Source organism: Miniopterus schreibersii, assembly GCF_964146895.1.
Source record: "Miniopterus schreibersii genome assembly, chromosome: 12".
Classification (NCBI taxonomy): Eukaryota; Metazoa; Chordata; class Mammalia; order Chiroptera; family Miniopteridae; genus Miniopterus; species Miniopterus schreibersii.
In genome coordinates this window covers 21445542-21468514 of record NC_138112.1, presented here as the reverse complement: position 1 = coordinate 21468514, position 22973 = coordinate 21445542, and the positions used below count along the sequence as shown (strand labels likewise).

At 41.1% G+C, this 22973-nt stretch overlaps 1 protein-coding gene and 1 pseudogene across 2 annotated transcripts; one reads left to right on the top strand and one right to left on the bottom strand.

Moving 5' to 3' along the window:
- Nucleotides 1–24: 24 nt before the first annotated feature.
- On the bottom strand, nt 25–401 carry LOC308565668 (small ribosomal subunit protein eS25 pseudogene; annotated as a pseudogene). Its single transcript has one exon. The product of its transcript is annotated as a small ribosomal subunit protein eS25 pseudogene (transcript).
- A 6946-nt stretch (nt 402–7347) lies between these two features.
- Nucleotides 7348–22154, top strand: LOC308564971 (uncharacterized protein C11orf97 homolog; the record flags this gene model as incomplete). The annotated part of the gene is made up of 4 exons (XM_081153689.1): nt 7348–7534; nt 11816–11920; nt 18051–18167; nt 21602–22154. The coding sequence occupies 4 exons, from the start codon at nt 7348–7350 to the stop codon at nt 21604–21606; spliced, it is 414 nt and encodes a 137-aa protein (XP_081009815.1). The 3' UTR covers nt 21607–22154.
- Nucleotides 22155–22973: the final 819 nt, after the last annotated feature.

Below are 22973 nucleotides of genomic sequence, written 5' to 3'. Positions count from 1 at the left end.
TGTATAGCTGGTGGGACCTTTTGTTTATGCATCCTCTCCAACGCTAGAGCATCCCCACCTTTGGTGTTGCTGGTGTAAATTACTTGAGCTCTGTGCTTTGAAACTAGTTTAATAAGTTCTTTGCTCAGGAGCTCCTGAAGGGCTGCCCTGGCCAAGGAGTTGCAGATCTTCAGTCTCTCAGAGGCAACAGCTGGGGTTATAAGCTTGTAGTTGGGAACTTCCTTACAGAGTTTGTCATATGTTGCTTTGTCAAACAAGACTAGGTTATTGAGCTTGTCCTGAACTTTACCTTTGGACCACTTCTTCTTTTTGGCCTTGCCCCTAGATTTGTTCACTGGGTCTTCGTCTTTCTTGGTTGACTTTCCAGCATCTTTCTTCCTTTTGTCATCCTTGAGTTGCATGGCAAGACTCGGAGCACAGGACCACCCTGCTCCCTTGACAAGATGTCAAACAAAGAGGCTTATGTCCATTTTTTAATAGTTGTGTTTTTAAAGTGAGTTGTCCACCTCATCTAAATTGTCAAATTTACTAGCATCAATTTATTCATAACATCTATTATCTTTTAAATGTCTATAAGACATTAAGGAATCATCAATGAATACATATTAAATGAACAAACCATGCAGAAAAAAGAGGAGCTGCTTGAGCTAAAGACGAACCTGCTTTGTCTCCAGAAAATGCCTTGGGTGCTGTGGAGCAGTTGGAAATTTATGGAACTAGATGATCTCTAGACTTCTCACAGCAGGTAAAAATGTAGGATTAGAGTCAGGATAAAGATTGAATCTGGAGATATTTAAACAGCATAGCAACTTAAAGTGATAATAAAAGTGTTGGAATTGAATGAATTAGCAAAAGAAGAAAAAAGAGCAAAGAGGGAATTTGAAGGAATGTCTACACTGATGAGTTTGGAATTCTGAAAAGAATGACAGCAAGGGGGACATTACCAACCATGGAGGTAGATGGAACGTCAAGAAAATGCACAGGTTTGGAAACCAAGGAGATGCTTTCAAGAAAATCACTGTCAAATGTTATTAAAGAGACCAAGAGACATGAGAAAGCATAGCTTGATTTGGAAATTAATAGATACTTGGTGACCTTCAAAAGACTAAATTCAATAACATGGTGAGAGTAGAAATAGACGGTGGGAAATTTAAAAGTGAATTGGGTGTGAGCAGCCGGAGACCAAAATGTAAATGATCTTGCTAAGAAAATAGGCCACAAAGGGCCCAGTCAGCGTGGCTCAGCGGTTGAGCATCGACCCATGATCCAGGAGATCGAGGTTCGATTCCCAGTCAGGGCACGTGCCCAGGTTGTGGGCCCGATCCCCAGCAGAGGGTATGCAGGAGGCGGCCAATCAATGACTCTCATCATTGATGTTTCTCTCTCTCTCCCTCTCCTTTCCTCTCTGAAATCAATAAAAAATACATTTAAAAAAATAAGGAAAAGGAAAATAGGCCATAAAGGAAAAGAAGTAGAATAGTATAGGCTTGGGATATTTAGCATGGCAATGGGAAGAGTTTTATATGTTTTTACTAGGGAAGAAAATTCAATATACAGAAGATAAATAATAGAAATCTGGAGGAGATTCAAGTAGAAGGGGAACATACAGAATGGGAGAAAATAATTGCAAATCATATATCTGATAAGGGGTTAATATCCAAAATATAGAGAGAGATTTGCTCACACACATTCATTACAGCATTACTCAGAATGGCCAAGAGGAGGAAGCAACCCAAATGTCCATCAACAAGTGAATGAATAAAGAAAACATAGTATATACATAAAATGGAATATTAAGCCTTAAAAAACAACAAAATCCTGTCACGTGCTAGAAAAGGGATGATTCTTGAGGACATTGTGCTAAAGGAAGTAAGCCAGTCACAATAAGATAAATACTCTATGACTTTACTCATATGATATCCAAAGTATCAAACTCATAGAAACAGAAAGTAGAATGAATGAGCTGTTGCCAGGGACTGGGGATAAGAGGAAATAGGGAGTTGGTCTTCAGTGGGTATGAAGTTTCTGTTTTGCAAGCTGAAAAAGTTCTAGAGAGCTGTTGCACAATAATGTAAATATACTTAACACTTAAAAATGGTTAAGGTGATTTAAAAAACCATTAGTCATATAAAAAAGATAGTTTCAAATGTTTGTGATTCTCAAAATACCAAAAATGGTCTCAATCAATTAACTTTACAAGTAAGTGTTATAATACAGATTTATAAAATAAGTATTTAGAAAGATAATTGACTGTTTAAACAAAAATACTGATTTTTACAGAGTTTATAACATATCTAAAAGTAAAATGTATGCCAACAATGTCTGGGAGGGGAGAAATGGAAGGTTCTTAAAAGGCATCCAGATTAGAAAAGAACTGAAAGTACATCTATTTGCAGATGATATGATCTTATTTAGAGAAAATCATAAGGAATCCATTTGAAAAAACTACTAGAACTAATGAATGCTTTCAGCAGTGTTTCAGGACACAAAATCAATGTAAAAAATTAATTGTACTTCTAAAAATGATCAATGAGCAACCTGAAAATTAATTTTTTTTTAAATACATCTTTATTGATTTCAGAGGGAGGAAAGGAGAGGGAGAGAGAGAGATAGAAACATCAATGATGAGAGAGTCATTGGTCGGCTGCCTCCTGCCTGCCCTCGACTGGGGATCGAGCCCGCAACCCGGCATGTGCCCTGACCGAAAATTGAACCCCAATCGCCGGGATCCTAGGTCGACACTCAACCGCTGAGCCATGCCCGGCCGGGTTGAAAATTAAATTAAGAAAACAATTTTATGTACAATACCATTAAAAAGAATTAAATGCTTTGGAATGAATTTAACAAAAGAAATGTGAAACTTTTTTTTTGAGAACTACAAAACATGATGAAAACAATTTAAAAAGCACTAAATGTTACTGAGCGCCAAAATCAGAGGCCTCACACTTTTTTATTTTAAAATGTACTAGAAAACTATGTTAATTGTGACATTCTGATATTTGCATTAAGGATAGACATACAGATCAATGGAATAGAATTGAGAGTCCAAAAATAAACCCTAACATTTATGGACCATTGACTTTGACAAGGGTGTCAAGACAATTCAATGGAGGGGAAAAAATAGCCTTTTAAACAAATGATGCTGGATATCCACATGCAAAAGAATGAAGTTGGGCTCCTACATCACACTATAATGTTAATACCAAAATCAACTCAAAATGGTCAAAGACCTAAAATACACAGAGGGGCAGACGTAGGTTTACAGTGGTCAGTACACAAAACACAGTTTATTCTAGTATTATTATTTATTAATTATTGTATTATTTTCCATATAACTGTAAGCCTACTTTTGCCTCATCCTGTGTAAGAGTCAAAACTATAGACCTCTTAGAAGAAAGCATGGGGAAAAAACTTCATGATATTGAATTTAGCAATGATTTCTTGGATATGACACCAAAAACAAAGGTATCAAATAAAAAAATAGATAAATGGGACTACATCAAAATTAAAACATTTTAAAATCAAGAACACTATTAACAAAGTAAAAAGACAACCCACGGAATGGGAGAAAATATTTACAAACCATATATATCATAAGAGATTAATATCCAAAATATATACAGAACTCCTACAACTCAACAACAAAGAACACAATTCAAAATGGGCAAAATACTTGAATAGACAATTCTCCAAGCAAAACGTACAAATAACCTATAAGCACATGAAAAGATGCTCAACATCACTAGTCATTAAAGGAATGCAAATTAAAACAACAAAGAGATACGACTTCACACTGATTAGGATAGCTAGCTATTCTGAAAGAATGGCAGAGGAGAGAAAGAGAGAGCAGAAATGTTGGCAAGGATATAGAGAAATTAGAACCTTTGTGCATTGTTGGTGGGAATGCGAAATTGTACAGCCACTTGAAAAAGTTCGATGGTTCTTCAGAAAGTTAAACATGGAATTACCATGTCATCCAGCAGTTCCATTTCTAGGTACATACTCAAAAGAACTGAAAGCAAGAACTCAAACAGATCATTTGTACACTAATATTCAGTGCAGCATTATTGGCAATGGCAAAAGGTGGAAACAATGCGAATGTCCATCAGATGAATAGTTGAGTAAATGTGGTATATACATTCTTTAAAAGAATTCAGTTCCAACACAGGCTAAGCATGGATGAACTTTACAAACATTATGCTAAGTGAAAGATACTAAACACAAGAGGAAAAATACTGTATGATTGCACTTATAAGAGGTACCTAAAGTAGTTAAACTTATAGAGACAGACAGTAGACTAGAGATTACCAGGAGCTGGGAGAGGGAGAAATTGGGAACTTGGATTTAATGGGGCACAGAGTTTGTCTGGGATAATGAAAAAGCTCTGGAAATGGATAGTGGTGATGGCTGTACAACATTGTGGATGTACTTAATGCCATTGAATTTCTGGTTAAAATAGTAAATTTCATGTTATCTATATTTTATCACAAAAATAAGCAGTTAGACCTCCAGTTCCCTCATTCTGAGCAACTAGATGGATGACCCCACCCCAGATGCTGACTAGAGGTAATTCTCTGGGGGAAGTCAAACAGGTTTTCTAGACTGGAAGGTACAAAGCATAATTGGGGGCAGGACCACCATATTGAAACAGGATAATTTCATGTTGAGTCTTCAGTTCTCTTCTCCCACTCACCTACCAGGGTGCTGGCACCAGACTGAAAATACCCTCCAGCAGGGAGACTGAAGGAGTCACCCCATGGAGAACAGAGCAGTTCAAGAGATAGATCTTAAAATACTGACATCAGTGGTTCCCCAACTAGGCAGCCCAGACAGATCTCCCATCAATGAAACTTGCAGTCAATAAGATTCACAGTCTGCACTACTAGGCAGGACAAGACAGTAAAGGATCACCTGGAGATAGAAGAAAGCTACCAAGTAAGACAGAAACTGAAACTAACCGGAATAGGTAACTTGGAGGAAGCAGCAATTATACAAGGAGAAAAGGTTGGAGATGAAGTATATTATTAATAGCCTCAAAAATATAAAGCCAAGGTGTTATATTTTAAAAGAATATTCAGAGAGCTCTGAGAGATTAAAAACATGATAGCAGAAATGAAAAATAGAATGCTTATAATATAATGAGGAAATCTCACAGAATATAGTGCAAAAATAGACAGAAAATAGGTCATACTATTAGGGGACAAATCAGGAGATCTAACATACAAATAACAAGGTTCCAGAGAGAACAAAGAAAACAATGACACTGCATTAAAATGATTGAAGAAAAAGTCTCTCAAATGAAGGACATGAGTTTCTAGGTTGAAAAGATCTACTGAGTGCCCAGCAAAATGGCTGAAAATTTGACCCATATCATCATGAATTTTCAAAACAATGAAGATGAAGAGAAGATCTTCCAAGTTTCTAGAAAGAAAAAAACAAGTCCTATACCAGGGAATGGGAATAGAATGGCAACAGAATTCTATGGCAACAGTGGATGCCAGAAGACAATGGTACAACGACTTTAAAATTCTGAGGAAAAATAATTTCCAATCTAGAGTTCTTTATCCAGCTAGATCTCTACTTTAATAGAGAGTAAAGACTCCTGAAAATCAGTAAGGACTTGGACATTTTATCTCCCATAGACCAGTTCTCAAAGGGCTACGGGAGATATACTCCACCAAATAAGTGAGTAAACCAAGAAAGAGAAAAAGACAGGATTCACAAATAAGAGATCTAAAGCAAGAGAGAGGTGTGAAGGTGAAGAAAAATCCTTAGACAACAGCTCTGCAACCACAGGTCTAGAGAGCAACCAACCAGTCCAGACACTCCGAAAGGGACTTTTTAGAAAAGATGAAAATGATAGAATTCCTCATATGTTTAAACATATTAAAAGATTTACAGCCCTGGCCGAGTGGCTCAGTTGGTTGGGAGTCATCCTGTGCACTGAAGGGTTTCGGGTTGGATTCCTGGTCAGGGCACATGCCTGGGTTGGGGGTTGGGGGTTGGTTCCCCAGTGGGCGGTGTACCACAGGCAGCTGATCCATGTTACACTCTCACATTGATGTTTCTCTCTCCCTCCTTCTCTCTTCCTCTCTCTCTAAAAATCCATAAGCTGTTCTTAAAAAGATTTACACAAGGATGAAGGGTTTAGTGATAAGGACATTAGAAATCAAGCAAATCAAAGATCTAGGAAGGAAAAGTGACCATAGGATATCACATGCACAGCTGTCACTGGGGTTTACATAGGCATGGTCATGTAAAATGCTACAGCCAAAGTTTCAGCTTATCTGTATTAGGAGTTGGAGGGGGCGGCAAGTAAGATGGTGAGCTCGGACAAGAGCTAAATTCTCATCTTCCATAGTAGAAAATCAACATATAATTGAAAAACAAAAAGCAGCAAAATAAACATTTGGTTATATGGTTGTAACTAGTGAATTTTCAGCCAAAAGAGGTGAAAGTGGCTGCTTCTGGAGTGACATGGGGGCAGGTGGGGCCCCCTGTGTTTGGTTACAAGCCTTGTAGAACTATTTAAGCCTGTAAAATAATGCACATTTAGCTTTCATAAAACCAACACAATGTAATTCCCTTTTTTTATGTGGCCGCAAAACAAAACAAAAGCAACCTCAGGCTCCAAATAAAACCCTAGATTTTTCCCACTTGCTACCAAATCAGACTTTTCTGAGTTTGATTTTCTCATCTGTAAGATTGGTTACTATATAGGTTGAAACGGATTGTGAATACAAAAGTGCTTGGAAACTACAAGAGCTGTTTAACAACAATTAAAACTTAGAATGCAAAAAGTTGGGAACCCTCAGCATTCACTTATCGCATCGCCGTGTGCGTGCAGGAGGGAGCAGGACAGTGTAAGCATCACTGCGTGAAGACCGGCGGCCTTCCTCTCAACTCTCCCGCGCAGTCCCTGCTCCGGCCTTTGCCTGTTCCTGTTCCAGATGGTGGTCTATTCTTCGGGCTTTGTTGCCAAGCTCCTCAGAATCCGGATCCCCGCGGTACCCCTGCCTGGCTGAATGGCCTCAGACAGTTTTCTTAGCGTTTCTGAATCAGTTTCCCTCCCGGGGATAGTAAAGCCCCTGATGTAAGGAACAAAGGGGCGACGGCACATCGTTGCTTTGGTCGGTAGCTAACCGCAGCGCTCTAACCTCAGCGTCTCCGCGCGCGCGCGGGACACCCGGGGCGGGGCGGGGCGGGGGGGGGGGGCTGAGCGCGGCTGGGGGCGGGGAGCCTCCGCAGTCACTATGGCAACCGGAGACGCCTCAAGTCTCGGCCCAGGGCGGTGTTGCTTAGAAAGCCGGCGGCCGAGACTCGCGGGGCCGGAGGGCGGAGAAGGCGATGGTGGTGACCGCGGGCGCCGCGCCCGCGGCGGGCGGCGCGGACGAGCAGCCTGGACGGACGGCGGCGCCGGGGTGCGGGGCGCGCGGGGGGCCCGGCGCCGGCGGCCTCCGGGAGTCCTGCGAGCAGCGCGACGCCCCCTGCAGCCCGGGCCCCTGCGCAGAGGGACGCGCGGTGTGGAGAACCGGTGAGAGGGGAACTGGGGGAGACGGGAGTGGGACCGGCCGAAGCCGGGAAGGCTCTGGAGGGAGGGGTAGAGCCGCCGCTTTGGCGGAGGGAGAGGCGAGGGCCCCGCGGCAGAAGCGCGCAGCCCGCTTCCCCGGGCAGCCTCCTGCGAGCTGGTAGCACAGTGCCGGGGGGACTGGGGGAGGGGGAAGTATACGTATAATTATATAAAAACATAAAATTATTAAAATGTTATATATAATATAAATTTAAAATATATAATAAAATATATAATTTTTTTTTTTTACATGGGAACATGGAGGTCATTTTTGCCAATTCCTCATTTCCCAGCCCAGAAAGCTGAGGTCTAGACTAGAAGAAAGGAAGTGACTGGGCCACAGTCACTCAGTCAGTGCTGGAGAAATACTCCAAAGGCTTAAACGCTCCTCTCTCGGACTTTCAGTCCATAAAGTATCACCTAATCCTTTCAGGCTCTCACAGTTACAGGCTCCCTGCCCTGCCAAACGCGCTGATGGTTTTCAAGTAAGTAAAGGAAGTTCTTGTCCACAGTCGCAACCAACATTGTCGTAACTTGAGTCCGAGCTCGCAGTGCTTATCCATATAGTGTACCCGTATCTGTGAATTTACAGATATTTCACAGTCCCTGGCGCCCCACAGGTTTTCACTAGGTGCTAAGGAATGATGATGGTGAAAATAATAAGCCAAAGAGGAACCCCAGTGGTTTCCAGTGCTTCTGCTAGCATCTCCTTGTTGCTTCTCTAGAGACCTGTCTCTGTTCCTGCTGCTCCCTCTAGGCCCAGGAGGGATGGTTGGGCTGAAGAGGCTCAGCTCTCCCGCCCCAGGGGATCACACCCCATCCTCCTGCAAGGCCTCATCAAGAAACCACAAAACCTCTGCCTCCTGGTGAAAGGGCCTCTTCCCTCAGCATCCAACCCAATGTGACCAATTATGATACATCATTTCTCTTTTTATTATCAACAGCATGCAGAAACCTTAGGGCAACTAAATTCAGTATATTAAAGTATTGAATATATTTAAGTAATTCCTTATTTTGACAAAATTCTATCTGGAAATTTTCTCATTAAAGATGTTGCTAGAATTTAAAGGTTCTTTATTCCTGTGGCTGTCGGTATAAAAGATAGAACCAATCATTCACTCATCAATTCAACAAATATTGAGTCCTCACTGTGGCGCGCCAGGCATTGGGCAAGTTGCAGGGAAGTGAGTAATGAATTGAGGCAGGAGTCTAAACTTTCTGGGGCTCACAAAGTCAGGATCTGGGCATATAGAGTTTCTTCCTCAGCCTCCCTGAAAACTTCCTTTTAGGGCCTCAGCCTAAGTAGAGACAGGCTGTTCACACCCCTACAAAGTACTCATTCAGTTTTCAAGTGGTTTTGGAAAGTCTTCAGTCTATTTTTTGGAAAGGTCGTCAGTCTTTCTACAGCTTCAACTCCCTAATCACAGATCTGCTCTCAAATTTACACAAATAAAATGTGGTCCTTTCCCTTTGAAATTACATAATTTCATCCTTGAATTATATAAAGGTTAATCTGAGCACCCACCAAATCTTTCATAGACTTCAGTGTTCCCTTTAAAATAATTTGTAGCCATTCACCATGATGGCTGACTTCTTCCAATGTTCTCCAGTTTATTAAATGACTGAATCCAGTATTCTAGGTATGATCAGACAAGAATAGTGTGGTGGGACTATAACCTCTTTTGATCTGAACATTATACCTCTATTAAATGGATCCAAAATTACATTAGCTGTTTTGGCCAACACTTTGTATTATTAACACATTTAACAAATGCAGTCTGTGACATCCATACTTTCTCTTCCCCACTTTGTTCATTTGAAAATACTTGAACTAAGCCTTTACTATCCTATACTATGCACCCCATTTGTTAGATCCTAAATAAAAGTTGTTATATTTATCCCCACCAATACCATCCTATGGACTTCAGCACTTCATTCCAGGTATAGAAGTAGCCCTTTGAGTCCTGAGTGTGCCATTCACCAAGTTTGCACCATTCTCACATTTGGTGAGTTTGCTGGCAAGTTAGCAAATTAGATGGTGATCTCAACAATTCCAAGACGAGTCTCTAGAAGCCCCTGACCTATCAATCAGCATCATTGGCACAAGCATTCTGTCCCCTACAAATTCACTTTATCAAATGCCTTGCTGAAACGCAGATACATTGTGACTACATCTGTCTAATCTACATCTCTCTAATCTGGCTTGTTTAGTAATTTGGGTTTGGAAGAGTCAGATGGGCAAGGCTTTTCATTTTTTGATGAGTTTCGTGACTTCTGGGAGTTACTCTTTCACCTATAAAGTAGGGATAATTATACATACCCATAGGGTGATTGTGAGAAAGAGAAATAGTATATATAAGATGCTTATGGCATGGTAGCATTCAATAAATTGTAACAATTGCTGTTAGCTCCTAACAAAAGAAAACACCTTAGTCTGGAATAATATTGTTTTCAGCAGTCCTTAACACAGTAATCACAGCTTCTCGCTGTACGCACAATCAATCTGTTGACCAACTCATTCAAAATGTTGGGGAAGATCAACATTAAGCTCCTGATAGTTTTTTTATTTTTCTCTCCCTCCCTCTCCCTTCTTTCTCTCCTTCCTTCCTTCCTTCCTTCCTTCCTTCCTTCCTTCCTTCCTTCCTTCCTTCCTTCTTTATTTTGGGAGGGGGGGCAGAGAATATTTGCCTATACTAGCTCTTTTCTACTGTCTCATTTTTCACAGTTCCTCAAAACTTTTAGTGGTTTCCTCCATAAATTCTCACAGGAGCAGGGACGAAATTTGTCAAGAGACTTGAACTTATGACAGGTAGTCTCTTCCTCTCTACCTGACCTGTTTGAGGCTTTCCTTCCTTCTCAGCTACATTTCTTAAAAGCTTTTCTGCCAAAGCTTTAACCAAAAAAGTTTAAACCAAAGTTAAGCTGGAGTAATGCTGATCCCATCTCTCATTCATATGACTCCCAACCTTGGGGAAACAAGAATGAGACGCAGAAAGTATCTCTACTTTGTCCGTGTCTAAGGGTGTGTGTGGGATTCATGACCGGGAGTGACCCAGGACCACTGCCAGAAGCAGCAGGTCTCTCACCCCATTTGGCCCAGTCTGCACATAAGCCAGATTTATCCACTTGTGTTCTTTATTGGTTAGTCTGGAAAAGTTGAGGCACCTGCCGTATCTTTGTGAGTTTAAAGTCAAATCTTGAATAGCTGAAGTATTTGGTTGTTTAGATTTCCCACGGTTCTTTGGATTGAGCTTTTGAGTACCGAGACTAGAACTACTGGTTCCCTGACATTTACAAGGCTGCATTGTTAGATATGCACATAGAATAGTCTTGAGCTCTATCTAATTTGATAATGCTTGGTTCTGTTTGAACACACATTTGCTGAACATCTATTATTATGCCAAGCTCTGGTCTAGGACTCTGCTCGCTGAACAGACATCCCTGCCCTTAGGGTATTTATGGTCTGGTAAAGAAGAGGTGTATTAAACTAACAGTTACACAAGTAATTGTATATAAAGTGAAGGAAACCATATGTAAATTGCAATAAGTGAAATGAAAGCAAAGGGGAGAGTGCTAGGAGGAGAAGTAACCAGGGTAATGTAGAGATCGTGGAGTCAGGGAAGGTTTTCCTAAAGAACTGAAATTTAAGGCTACACCTAAAATGTGAGTAGAACTTACCCAGGCAAAAAATTAGGAGAAAGGCAGCTTAGGCAGAAAAAGTAGAATGTGGGAATGGGCAGGAGGGCCATGTTGGAGGTCAGGGAAAAAGAGAGAAAGGCCAAGAGGAGAGATCGGACAGACAGACGGGGTCAGATAGCACAGAGCAAAAAAAATACAGCTAAGGTACTTAGGACAAATAATAGAGTTCCTCACTATTGCAGTGATGTCCCATCAGGCCAGCTTTAGAGGCCGGGACAGTCATAAGTCCATAAGTGGTTCAAAGAATTTATTGAATAAATGAAAGTTTTCTTGAAGCTAATGAAGGAAATTCCATATATTTCTTCATAATACCCAAAAAAGGTATCTTAAACTACCCAACAGTTCAGGAATTTTATAAAAGTGTGAAATCCCAAAAGAACCAGAAGCTAGAATGAAAGACATCTTCCCAAAACAGAGTCTGCAGGGTAAATCATCTGCATTTGTGTAGGTTACGTCTTGTTAAAAATAGTTATTCCTGTAGGTGTAATGGCTAGAAGGATGGGAAGAATTTATGATGCATAACCAATTTTGTTAATGTTTTTATAGGGAAGACATTTTTATATTGTGAGCCACATAAGAGAATTAAGGAAGTACTGGAAGAAGAACTTTATATTAAGAGAGATGAATGCCGCATTAAAAATCCACCTGCAGGTAATCTCAGTGACAAATGAAGTGTATTTGTGAAATGGGTATGAAATTGCCTATTTGATGGCACAATGGTTATTTATTGCAAAGCCATAACTATCAAAAGAAAAACGGGTCTTTGGGGAAATTATTGAGCTAATTGTATAATTATTTTCCTATATCCAAACAAGCTGTTATATTTAGAAAAAATAAGCTAGGTATCAGTGTCTATATTGCTGTCCCACATTTTAAAAGTTATTTCTATTTAATGACAAGTGGGTTTTTCCCCCCAACTGCCTGAACAGCACAATAACATCTTCAATCTTTATCAATATAGTTATGACCAATAACAGTGGTTCCCAGAGTTTAGATTTCATTAGAATTACCTAGGAGCCTATTAAAAGTGTATTGCTGGGAACTGGCTGTAGGTCTGGGGTGGGGTTCAAGAATTTACATTTCTATCAAGTTCCCAGGTGATGATGCTGCAGGTCCAGAGGCCCCACTTTGCAAATCACTGGCCCAGAAGAATCTAAGTCATTAAATAAGCCAATGCATCCAAGGATTTTATTGCACATACACGGAGTGTATGAATTATATACACTATTGATAGCTTTCACTGATGGTTCGTTTGGGAAAAGACATGCCCTAAAATCCTCAGAATTTCTCACAGATGTTATTTTGAAACTGCTGGAGCCCCTCATTTTCACGGTTCTTTCTCAATGATTACTAGGTGCATACTTCATGCTCTTCAAATCATCAGGTTTTTATTGCAATTCTATTGGGTACCAGCACTGCTGGAAGAAATAAAAGAATTGAAAACATGACTTCTAACTCAGAGAACTTGACATTTTCTGAGGAGGATTGTTGGACAGCCAGCAGATAAGGCCCAAATTCTCTAAATATTCCCTAAAAGCAGACGCTGCAGGTCCCGAGGTGCATCGTTTCAGACTCCGTGACATATTTTCCCTCTTTATATTGCAAAACCAGCCAGAGAAACTCCTTTTCAGGCCTTCTGTATCACACGATTCTTACAGAAGGAGAGACCAAAATGGGCAATTTTGTTCATGTGGTATCTGGAAGGAGAGTTTAAAGACTAGTTTGAACTCTATGAATGCATGGGGATTGACCACTGAACTGTGTCTCTGAAACCCAGAATACATGTACCATTTCCCTGGTGGTAAAAACAAAACAAAACATTTTTAAGTCTATACTATTATATTTGGGATTTACTTTCATTTATACAAATTTATAATGTATATACTACTTGGATTTTGTACTATTCTCACTGTATACATTTGATTATAAGACAGGCTAAGTGAATAGGAAAGATCATTTGGTTTATAAAAATTGATTTCTTTAAGCAGTCTTCAAATATGTTCATATAAAACAGAATGCTTGGGCTGCAATTGGGGGGCTCATTTTTATAACATCCACTAGAGGTCGCACAGAGGTGCTATTTTAGCCTAGAAAACTTTCAAAGCTGAGACTAGATTCTTTAAGGTTAAGTTTTAAAGGGATTCTACTTATGGAAAACAGGAACTGCTAATTTTTTTTTCTTCTTTTTTAAATGGCTGGAAGCCTCATGTCTTCGGCCACAACAGGGAACTAGCACCTAGAGAAGGTGCCACGCTCTTCCAGCTTAGCCTGAGTGTTGGCAGCTCTGGGCCAACCACTGGACCTTCTAGTGCAGGGTTACAGAGACACAGCCTTTAAGTACATGAAGAAAGACATGGCTTCTCTTCCTGGAAAACACAGCTTGTAACCTACACCCAGAATTTTGTATAAAACTTTTAGGCATTGTGTGGCTCCTATACATGTTAAGAGTTAGTACACTTGCCCAGCCAGGCGTGGCTCAGCGGTTGAGCATCGGCCTAGGATCCAGGAGATTGAGGTTCGATTCCCAGTCAGGGCACATGCCCGGGTTGTGGGCTTGATCCCCAGTCGGGGGCGTGCAGGAGGCAGCCCATCAATGACAACTCTCTCATCATTGATGTTTCAACTCTCCCTCCCTCTCCCTTCCTCTCTCTCTGAAATCAATAAAAATATATGTAAAAAAAAAAAAAGAGTTAGTACACTTGACCCCTGGTCTCCACTTCTTTACTTATCCTTTGTTCCTTCACCCATTCCCATTAGGCTTTTGCTTCCATGAATCCAGGGAAGCTGTTCTTTTCCAGTTTGCTAATGTCTTTCCTCTTGAAGGTCAAATCTAATAATCCTGAAGGTCAGATACAATCTACATACTCATCAAATTCAACTTCTCTATAGCATTTGACAGTTGTTTACTCCTTCCCTGTTAAAACACTTTCTCAACTTAGCCTCCAGGTCCCCATCCTCCATTTTCCTAGTTTTGCTTCTACCACTTCGGAGAATTTTTGTTCTAAACTTTGAAGAATTCGGTCACAGGCCCTTTTCTCTGTCTACACTCACTCCTTGGGTGGTCATACATATCTAGCCATATTGTACTCCAAGACTGATCTCTCTAGCCATGCACCAAGAGGTCACTGGTTGGTTGGAGGTTGTCAGCTAGCCGATCGATGTTTCTCTCTCAAATCAATGTTTCTCTCTCTCTCTCCCTCTCCCTTCCTCTCTCTCCAAAAAATCAGTTTAAAAAGCCCTAGTCAGTTTATGTCAGTGGTTAGAGTGGTGGCCCTAGGACTGAAGGGTCTTGGGTTCAATTTCAGTCAAGGGCACATACCTCAGTTGCAGGTTCAATCCCTGGCCCGGGTGCATGTGGGAGGCAACCAATAGATGTGTCTCTCTCACATAGATATTTCTCTCTCTCTCCTCTTACCCCTTCCACTCTCTTTGAAAAGCAATGGAAAAAATATCCTTGAGTGAGGATTAAAATAAAAAAAGATTTTTTAAAAAATCAATAAAAACACATTTAAAAAAAAATGCAGTTTTCTGATCAGATCTCCTGTTGGATGAAAATGGAATTTGGGGCAACTTATGGAACTTTCTGGATAAATAAGAATTTAGCAAACATCATCATTCACATATTCTTAGTGATTCCCTAGAGATTTCCCTCTCACAACTTTTTTAAAAGAAGAGGTAAGCTTGTGAGGCATGCATCGTGGAATGATTTATCTTAAAATGATTTCTAAGAACTTCTACTGAGGACTTTGCAGAAGTAAACGAATGTTCTAATTTAATGTTTTCTCATTGCAAGGGCTTTTGGATTTTCCTGGCTAAGAGCTGCAGAACTTTAGTAGTCGTGATAAATTTGATTAATGAAGCTTACTACTTTTCTCTTCTGCGACATTTCCTTTCCCAGTGACTTTCAGTAGTGTCCTGCCAAATCCATTCATTTGTGTCTCTATGTGCCTTAGTACACGGAAACTTAATTTCGAGTCTGGTTTATTTATCATGTTTAGTACCAACTCAGAAAATGTAAAATGTTGCTCAGTGAGAGTGGATATGTTTGTTATTCACTAATTCATTCAACAAAAATGTTTTGTATACCTACAATATGCAGGGAATTTACTAGACACCAAAGGCATGTCAAGATAATTACAGAGCCTAGAAGCCAGCAAACATAAATTTAAATCACTTACGTTTTTCTTCCTCTGGTAGGATCTGAGCACATTTACACAACAGAGGCCTAGGCCATACGGCTCTAAACTGGCTTTTCAAGCTCTGATGTTCATGCACTTGTCCAGAGACAGCCGAAGGGAAACACAAACATTTTTAAAGGGCAAGCTTACCTGTCCTGAAAGGCCAGGCCAGGCCCCACTGGCTACACTTTCCAGCATAAAGGCATGGTTTAGGAAGTTTAAAATTCAGAATAAAAACACACCTAGGCCCTGGCCGTGTGGCTCAATTGGCTGGAGCACCGTCCTGTACACCAAAAGGTTACGGGTTCAATTCCCAGTCAGGGCATGTACCTGGGTTGTGGGTTCGATTTGCGGTCCGGGCACATGTTGGATGCAACTGATTGATCTCTCTCTCTCCCTCTCTCTCTCTCCCTCCCTCTCTGTCTCAAATCAATAGACACATCCTCCAGTGAAGATTTAAAAAAAAACACACCTCTAAAGGTCTCTGAGTAGAAAGGGCTGGGGACATGAGAGGGGGAGAAACAAGAAGAATGTCTAGAAGATTCTGAGCTTCGAGAAAGGGCTTAATGCCTTTGTCTCCGCTCCTCTCTTGTGCCTGCTCCCCTTTCCCCTTTGGGGTTCAGCTGCCGACACAGGTCTCCGTGGCCCTCTCCCCTCTGTCCCCCTTCCTCCTGGAGTGGGCAGGCCGAGCTGAGGGAGCTGGATTTCTCCTTGAAGAAGCAGCTGCTTCAGGGGACATTCGCACTTCTTTCCAGACGCCCCGTTTTCCCCAGTTGAAGATGCGGTCTTTCCTAACTTACTCACCCAAACATCACATCAGATCAAAGTAGTGCTATTTTTTCCAGCAGCCTCTAACCTTGAGTGCAGTAAATACTTATGCACAACTATATTATCATTTTAGGGTCCCCCCCCCATGCATTTCTGAGCATCTGCATTTACATTTCAGGTACTTATCCTATTAAAGTTGTAAACTTCCAGCTGTGCCTGTGATTGCCTCCGAAAGACCACAACTAAATTAGACTAGTCCAGTTCTACATAGTCCTGCCTCCCGGTTTTAAACTGCGTGCCGTTTACCAGACCTTCCCACGGTGCAGAACAAATCTAACCCTGCTTCTGTGGTCTATCACAGGACGCTTTGCACAGGGAGTATTTAATAAATGTTTGTGGACTCCTAAATCTGAGAGTCTGTTGCCCAGAGGCTGGGGAGCGGCCTTTTTCTATCTCTAGATGGGATGGAAAAGGAGGAATCTGGTTTGAATGGTGGGGGAAGATTTAGGTTAGATATAAGGAACAGCTTAAACCTTGTAAGTCTTGACAGAAGGAGACTGTGGAGTTTTCCTTTAAGGTCTTTGACGAAGGAAGAAACTAATCTTGACAGATAGCTTCAGCGCTCTATTCAGGAGAGGGAAGGAGAGGCAAGTATTGACATTCAGCTCGGAGAACCAGCTCAGTAACTGTGCCTCCAGAAGTGGAATCCAAGTTCATGCTTGCACAGGAAAATCACTGCCCCTTTCCTAATAAGAGCTTCTATTTATTAAGTGCAAAGCTCATTTTATTCATTTCATCCAAATCCTATAATAATCCTTCAAGGTAGATATTATCATCCCCATTTCATAGATGAGAAAACTGAGACATGCTGGGTTAAATAACTTGCCCAGAGTCATACAATTGGCAGGCGGTGGAGCAGAGACTGAAACCCAGATCTCCGCCAGATTTAAAGGCCCTGCCCTTAATCATCACAAGGTACGAAATCCTTTAGGGAGGGATCCGATGTCAGTGTGGATGCCAGTGGGCAACCTTGGATCTGTGGGAAATACTTGTCATCGAAATTTGCAGCTTCCTAAATGGCAAAAACAACTTATTGCACTAACCTGAATTCACTGCCTTACTTGACTTGGGTCACCGATTTCTACACAGTAGATTTTCACCAAATTTGAGTTGAAAGACTCTGAAAACTAACTAATTGACTTTAGGATATGGAGGAAAGCCCAGTGAAGATCATTACTAACCCAATACTTATTGAATGGTATCAGGATTTAAGCCTATAATCTGCCTTGTGCCAATGTACAGACTTCGCATTCCAAATATTTTGCTATAGTGTTTTCTAGTGAGTTTATGTTTCTTTGAAGGGGAGATTAAACAGCATCTAGTTTATGGCTTTTAGAAGATTATTGAGTCTATTGGATGAATTAATGTGGTAACTTTGGGTTATATTATTTTTAGAAATATTTGCACTTCCAGGAATTAATTCAGAACCAGACAAGGTTGACTGAAGGAAGTCTATATATGAACTGTTATTTATTCTTGATCTTTCTGTGTTATGTTATTTATATTCCCATATTGGCTTTTCATCTACTTCTTAAGGGTCAAATTAAATTATCTAATTAATCACTGTAGAGGTTTAATTGCATACAGAATAATTGAATGAATGAACTGGAATAAAATATTCAACAAATAACAGAAACCTTGGGTGGTTTAATTATTCAAACCAAATAAACTGCCACCCAAATGACTGAAAAAATAATCACCGAGCAAATGCTTTAAAAATACTTTGTGCTAAAAGGAGAATAATATCACCATCTCGCTTTTGAAAATATTCACAGTGGCCCTGGAAGGGATTTGGAGCATTAAAAGGAATCTCCCCTTGAAGCCAGCACTGCCCAGCAGAAACACTTTACTGCCACAAGCCAAGTACTACTCGAGGCACGGAGGCCTGAGAAGTAAGGTCCCCACGCCCCTGACTCCACCAGGGCCCTGAGGGTGCTGAACTGCTTTAGTCCAAGTTCTCAATCAAAATTCAGTCTTCTTTTGCTTTGCTTCCCTCGGGTTACTTTTAGTTTAGCCACATTGCCTCGTTGTGGAATTTAAACAGTAACAGTTCCGCTAACCAGTTTACCCCAGGGATGCAACAGAAGTTCATACTCTGTTACGCTCCTGACTCCTTTGCTTTTCATAGGCATGTGAGAGACTTTGTAGCACACGGCCAGCCTCAGTGAGGAGGAATCTTGCTTCCAGATGGATGATCTTCGTTCACCAGTGGAAATGGGCAAAGGGAGATGAGGGGAGTAGGAAGAATTGCTTGGCGCCCTTGGTTTCATCCTATTTTACCTAAGAGGCCCCCGGCTGGGTGCAGTGTACTGTTCCTCGGGGACATAGAGTTGGGGACAAAATATTCTTCTTTCCTCACTGTCACAGCCAGGGTCTGCCAGCAACATTTGTGGCAGGATGTGGAAAAGGCAGGTGTCTTTTGTGGAAGCACAAGCAGTGTCCGGATAGTCTAGGGACATGAAGTTGGGTATACGAATCCTAAAGATAGCTCTACAATTAGGAGGTTACCCCAGAGTGAGAAGTGGGTAAGTGCCAAGCTTGGGGTTACTCAAGTAGCAAATGCTGTATAGCACTTAGGATTCTAGATCCTTCGTATATATTAATCTTTTTCATCTTTACAATAATCACAGGAAGTAGGTACAATTCATTTCACAGATGAGGAAACTGAGGCACAGAGAGGTTGAATAATTTATAAGAGTCACTCAACTAGTAAGTGGAAGCGCTAAGATTTGAACTCAGGCAGCCAGTCTCCAGTGGCTTTTTTTTTTTTTTTTTTTTGACCCTCACCTGAAGATATTTTTTCCACTGCTTTTTAGAGAGAGTGGAAGGGGGGGTAAGAGAGCGAGAGAGATATGTTGATCGGTTGCCTCTTGCATGCACACTGACCAGGGCAGGGGATGAGCCTGCAACCGAGGTACGTGCCCTTGGTCCGAATCAAACCCGGGACCCTTCAGTCCATGGACTGACGCTCTTACCTCTGAGCCAAACTGGCTAGGGCTCCAGTGGCTTTTAACCACTAGGCCCTACTGTCTCTTTGAGACAAACAGTGACCAAGTTCTGGGTGTCTGTTGAACCTGGACTAGAGTGAGAGATCAGCATATGTGCCACAAAGGACAAAAGTCCCCAGGGAGACAGCCTCGGTAATATGAATTCAGTAGAAAGAAAATATAGCCACTAAGAGACTAAGACACAAGTTAATATAAACAAACAGAAACACTTGTTACTAAAGGAGATTCATGGAGCAGAAAGGAGCCAGTATGGAGACCTGGGTTTAGTAAAAAGTAGCCTCCGTTTACCATGTTCCAGGCATGGCAGTGGATGTCTTCCATAGTTCTGTAACGCCCATGATCGCATGAGATGAGATGTTTAATCTCCATTTTCCAGGTGAGAGAACTGAGGCGTAGAGGCATTGCATTACCCAAGATCCCATATCTAGGAGGCAGCTGGATCAGAACGACAAACTTTGTGCCCACCTGACTTCCGAGTCAATACTCTTAATCACTGAGCCACCATGGCAGAGAACCCAGTCTCTGGAAAACAAGGGTGGAACCAGTCATGATAATTAAACAGGCACAATGCCAGGGCTATGGGATTGCAGGGTTAGGAATTCAGGAGGCAACGACACTCAAAATCCACAAAGATATCAGTGTCTTGAAATAATGGTTGATTCAACCCATTACTTGCCCATTGGGGGCTGTTGATGTCAACTTTCCATCCAATTCATCAGGTCCCACTTATAGCTGGTATATCCATCGTTCAAGCAGACTTGTAACACAATTTATTTTGAAGGTGAATGATTTTCTAAATGCCACGTTAAAAGACTGGTTTGAAGAATAAATTACCTTCATTTGAAGGCATAAAATAGATTACCCAGTTCCTCAACTGGGAACATATGATTTTAAAATGTTTCCTTTTTTGCATTACTTCCATCGATACAATTTAAGAGAGGCTTGTTCCTGGCTCCTGCCCATTGTTACTTGCTCACCTGCACTGCCTCCCTAGCAGCCCCAGCCCTCTGTCCACAGCCGTGCCAAGCCCTTGCAGCGATCATGTCACCCTATGTAACTGTTACTGTTACCTACCTTCGCTTCACAGCAGTAGGCTGCCAGCTGGCTTTGGCCATAGGAACTGCTGCTACTATCTGCTGTACAAATCACAACTGATTGGTCTATATGCATCAGACCTGTAACTAAGAATTAGACATTTTTCATTGTCCATGTAAAAAGGTAGGTGCAAGGCGCAGAAATACCATGGATGAACAAAATCTGCAGATAATTTTCAAAAACTGATCAGTAGTGATTCATACACTACCAGAAGCTCCATGAGGCAGGAACTGTGTCTCTTTCGCTCACCGCCGTGTATCTAGAACTTAGCACCGAGCTTGGTAGAGTAACTGCTCAACCACGTTTTGTTACAGGAATGACCAATGAATCATGAACATACTACATGTTCAGATGTTCTTGCTGCTAACTCACAGGCCTCCCCCTCCACAAAAGTATATGGTTTTCTACCACGTGTGAGACTGCTAAATTAAACAGAATGCAGATAATAGAGGGAAAACCCAGGAAACCTATTGACTTTAGTGTGTGAACCATGAAAAGTTTCACATATCTTACATACGCCTTGGAACTGACGCTTTCAAAGAGGGGTTTTCCATGGATTACAGTATTTCCAGGAACTTCTCCTGCAAAGGGTACTTCATTGAGATAGTCCAGCCAATGCTCACTCTTCATCTTTTTTATTCACTTGTGCTTCTTTCCTCTCTCCCATGAACAACACGATCGTTGCAGCTGTGGCTTTTCCAACATTTGCTGCGCATCATTTAAAACTGAAATTCAGGACTCTGACCATCCAGTTGTAGTTCTAAAATACATTTCTGCTAGAGACTGCAAATGGAGATTTCACTCTCATCACCCTAGCAAGTTCCGTTCATTTTCTTTGGTCCACTGCCTTGTTCTGTGGCCTGTGAAAGCAACAGTGCTGGCCAAGCTTTAATGAGCCCGCAGATCACATGAGGCTCTGATTAGAATTCAGATCCGGATACAGTGGGTCCGGCCTGGGGCCTGAGGTTGTGCATTTCTAAGGGGCTCCCGCCGGCGCCAGCCCTGCTTGTGGGGACCCCGCACTCTGAGTAGGGGGGCTCGGAGGGCTGAGGAGCTGTTTCTCCCAGTTCCTTGGCTCAGGCGGTTGTGGCTTTTACATTCTACTCTAGGAAATGAAGGACTGCTGGGAACAAATCAAGTTTATATTACAGTGGGGTTGGGATTGAAGGGCATTTCCGCAGAGTAAAAACTTACTTACTTCTTTACATATTTCTTTACTTTAGGATAAGAAGAATCGTTTTTTTCCATTGAGAAGAAACCTCTCTCTCCTAATGTCTGTAAACAGAGAAGAAACCCAAGCTTTTTCACAGTTTAAGAAATGTAAAAAGTGTCTATAATTTGTATTATTGGTATTAATTCCTACCTATAAATTAATCCAAAGTAATGGCAGACTATTGGTAAAGCTTGCCAAGCGCCTGAAAACAATGAAGGAAAATATACCTATTTTTAGTTGTCACAGTTGGAATACATCGGTCTTCTAATTCAGATTATTTTATTAAATATATAAAATATGATAAAACAAGGGCATATTTATTGTCTTCACTTCAAGGTAAACATTATAAACCTTAACTTTTCACTGGGGTATCACTATGTTCATCCATCAAAAAACAAAACGAACATTAATCCAGGTACAGGTACAGGTTAGTAAATGAATGACATAGGCGAAAAGTCTCTGACTCAGAGACAACCATTTTAATGCTGGCCTTGGTAGAGTTCTTCATTTTTCTAGAATTTGTCCACTGAATAGTAAGCAGCCAGGATGTTTATGGAGAGATCTAAAAAAAGAAAAGGAAAAAAAGAATTTTACTAATAGTACTGGGTTGAAGGAGACAGATCCAACCTTCTTCCCCAGCCACCCGCCACCCAGTTGTCAAAAGTGATATGTATGTAGTGTAGAAAAATTGGAAAATAAAAATATAGAAAAAAACATCTGTAATTCACTTCCCAGAAACAACCACTGATAGATAACATGTTGATACATTTTTATTCTTTTTTCCTATGCATATGTTTTAGTTTTCATGTTTGAAATCACATTGTACAGTATCTATATTTATTGTCCTCTTTTATTTATTTATTTTATTATTATTATTTTAATATCTTTCTTGATTTCAGAGAGAGGAAGGGAGAGGGAGAGAGAGAGACAGAAACATCAATGATGAGAGAGTCATTGATCGACTGCCTCCTGCACGCGCCCACTGAGGATCAAGCCCACAGCGCAGGCCTGTGCCCTGACTGGGAATTGAACCGAGATCTCCAGGATCCTAGGTCGATGCTCAACCACTGAGTCACGCCCGGCAGGGCTATTGTCCCCTTTTAAAAGTTTTTACTTATTGATTTTGGAGAGACAGGAAGGGAGAGAGAGAGAGAAACACTGACCCATTGTTCCATCCATCTATGCACTCACTGGTTAACTCTTGTATGTGACCTGCCCTGGGATTGAACCCGAAACCTTGGCATATGGAGACGATACTCTAACCAACTGAGGCACGCCAGGCCTGACTATTCTCCCTTTAACATAACATCATATAATTTCCCATTCATTAAAATTTAATTTAAAATAATTACATTAAAAATCTTCACATGGTTGTACTAAAT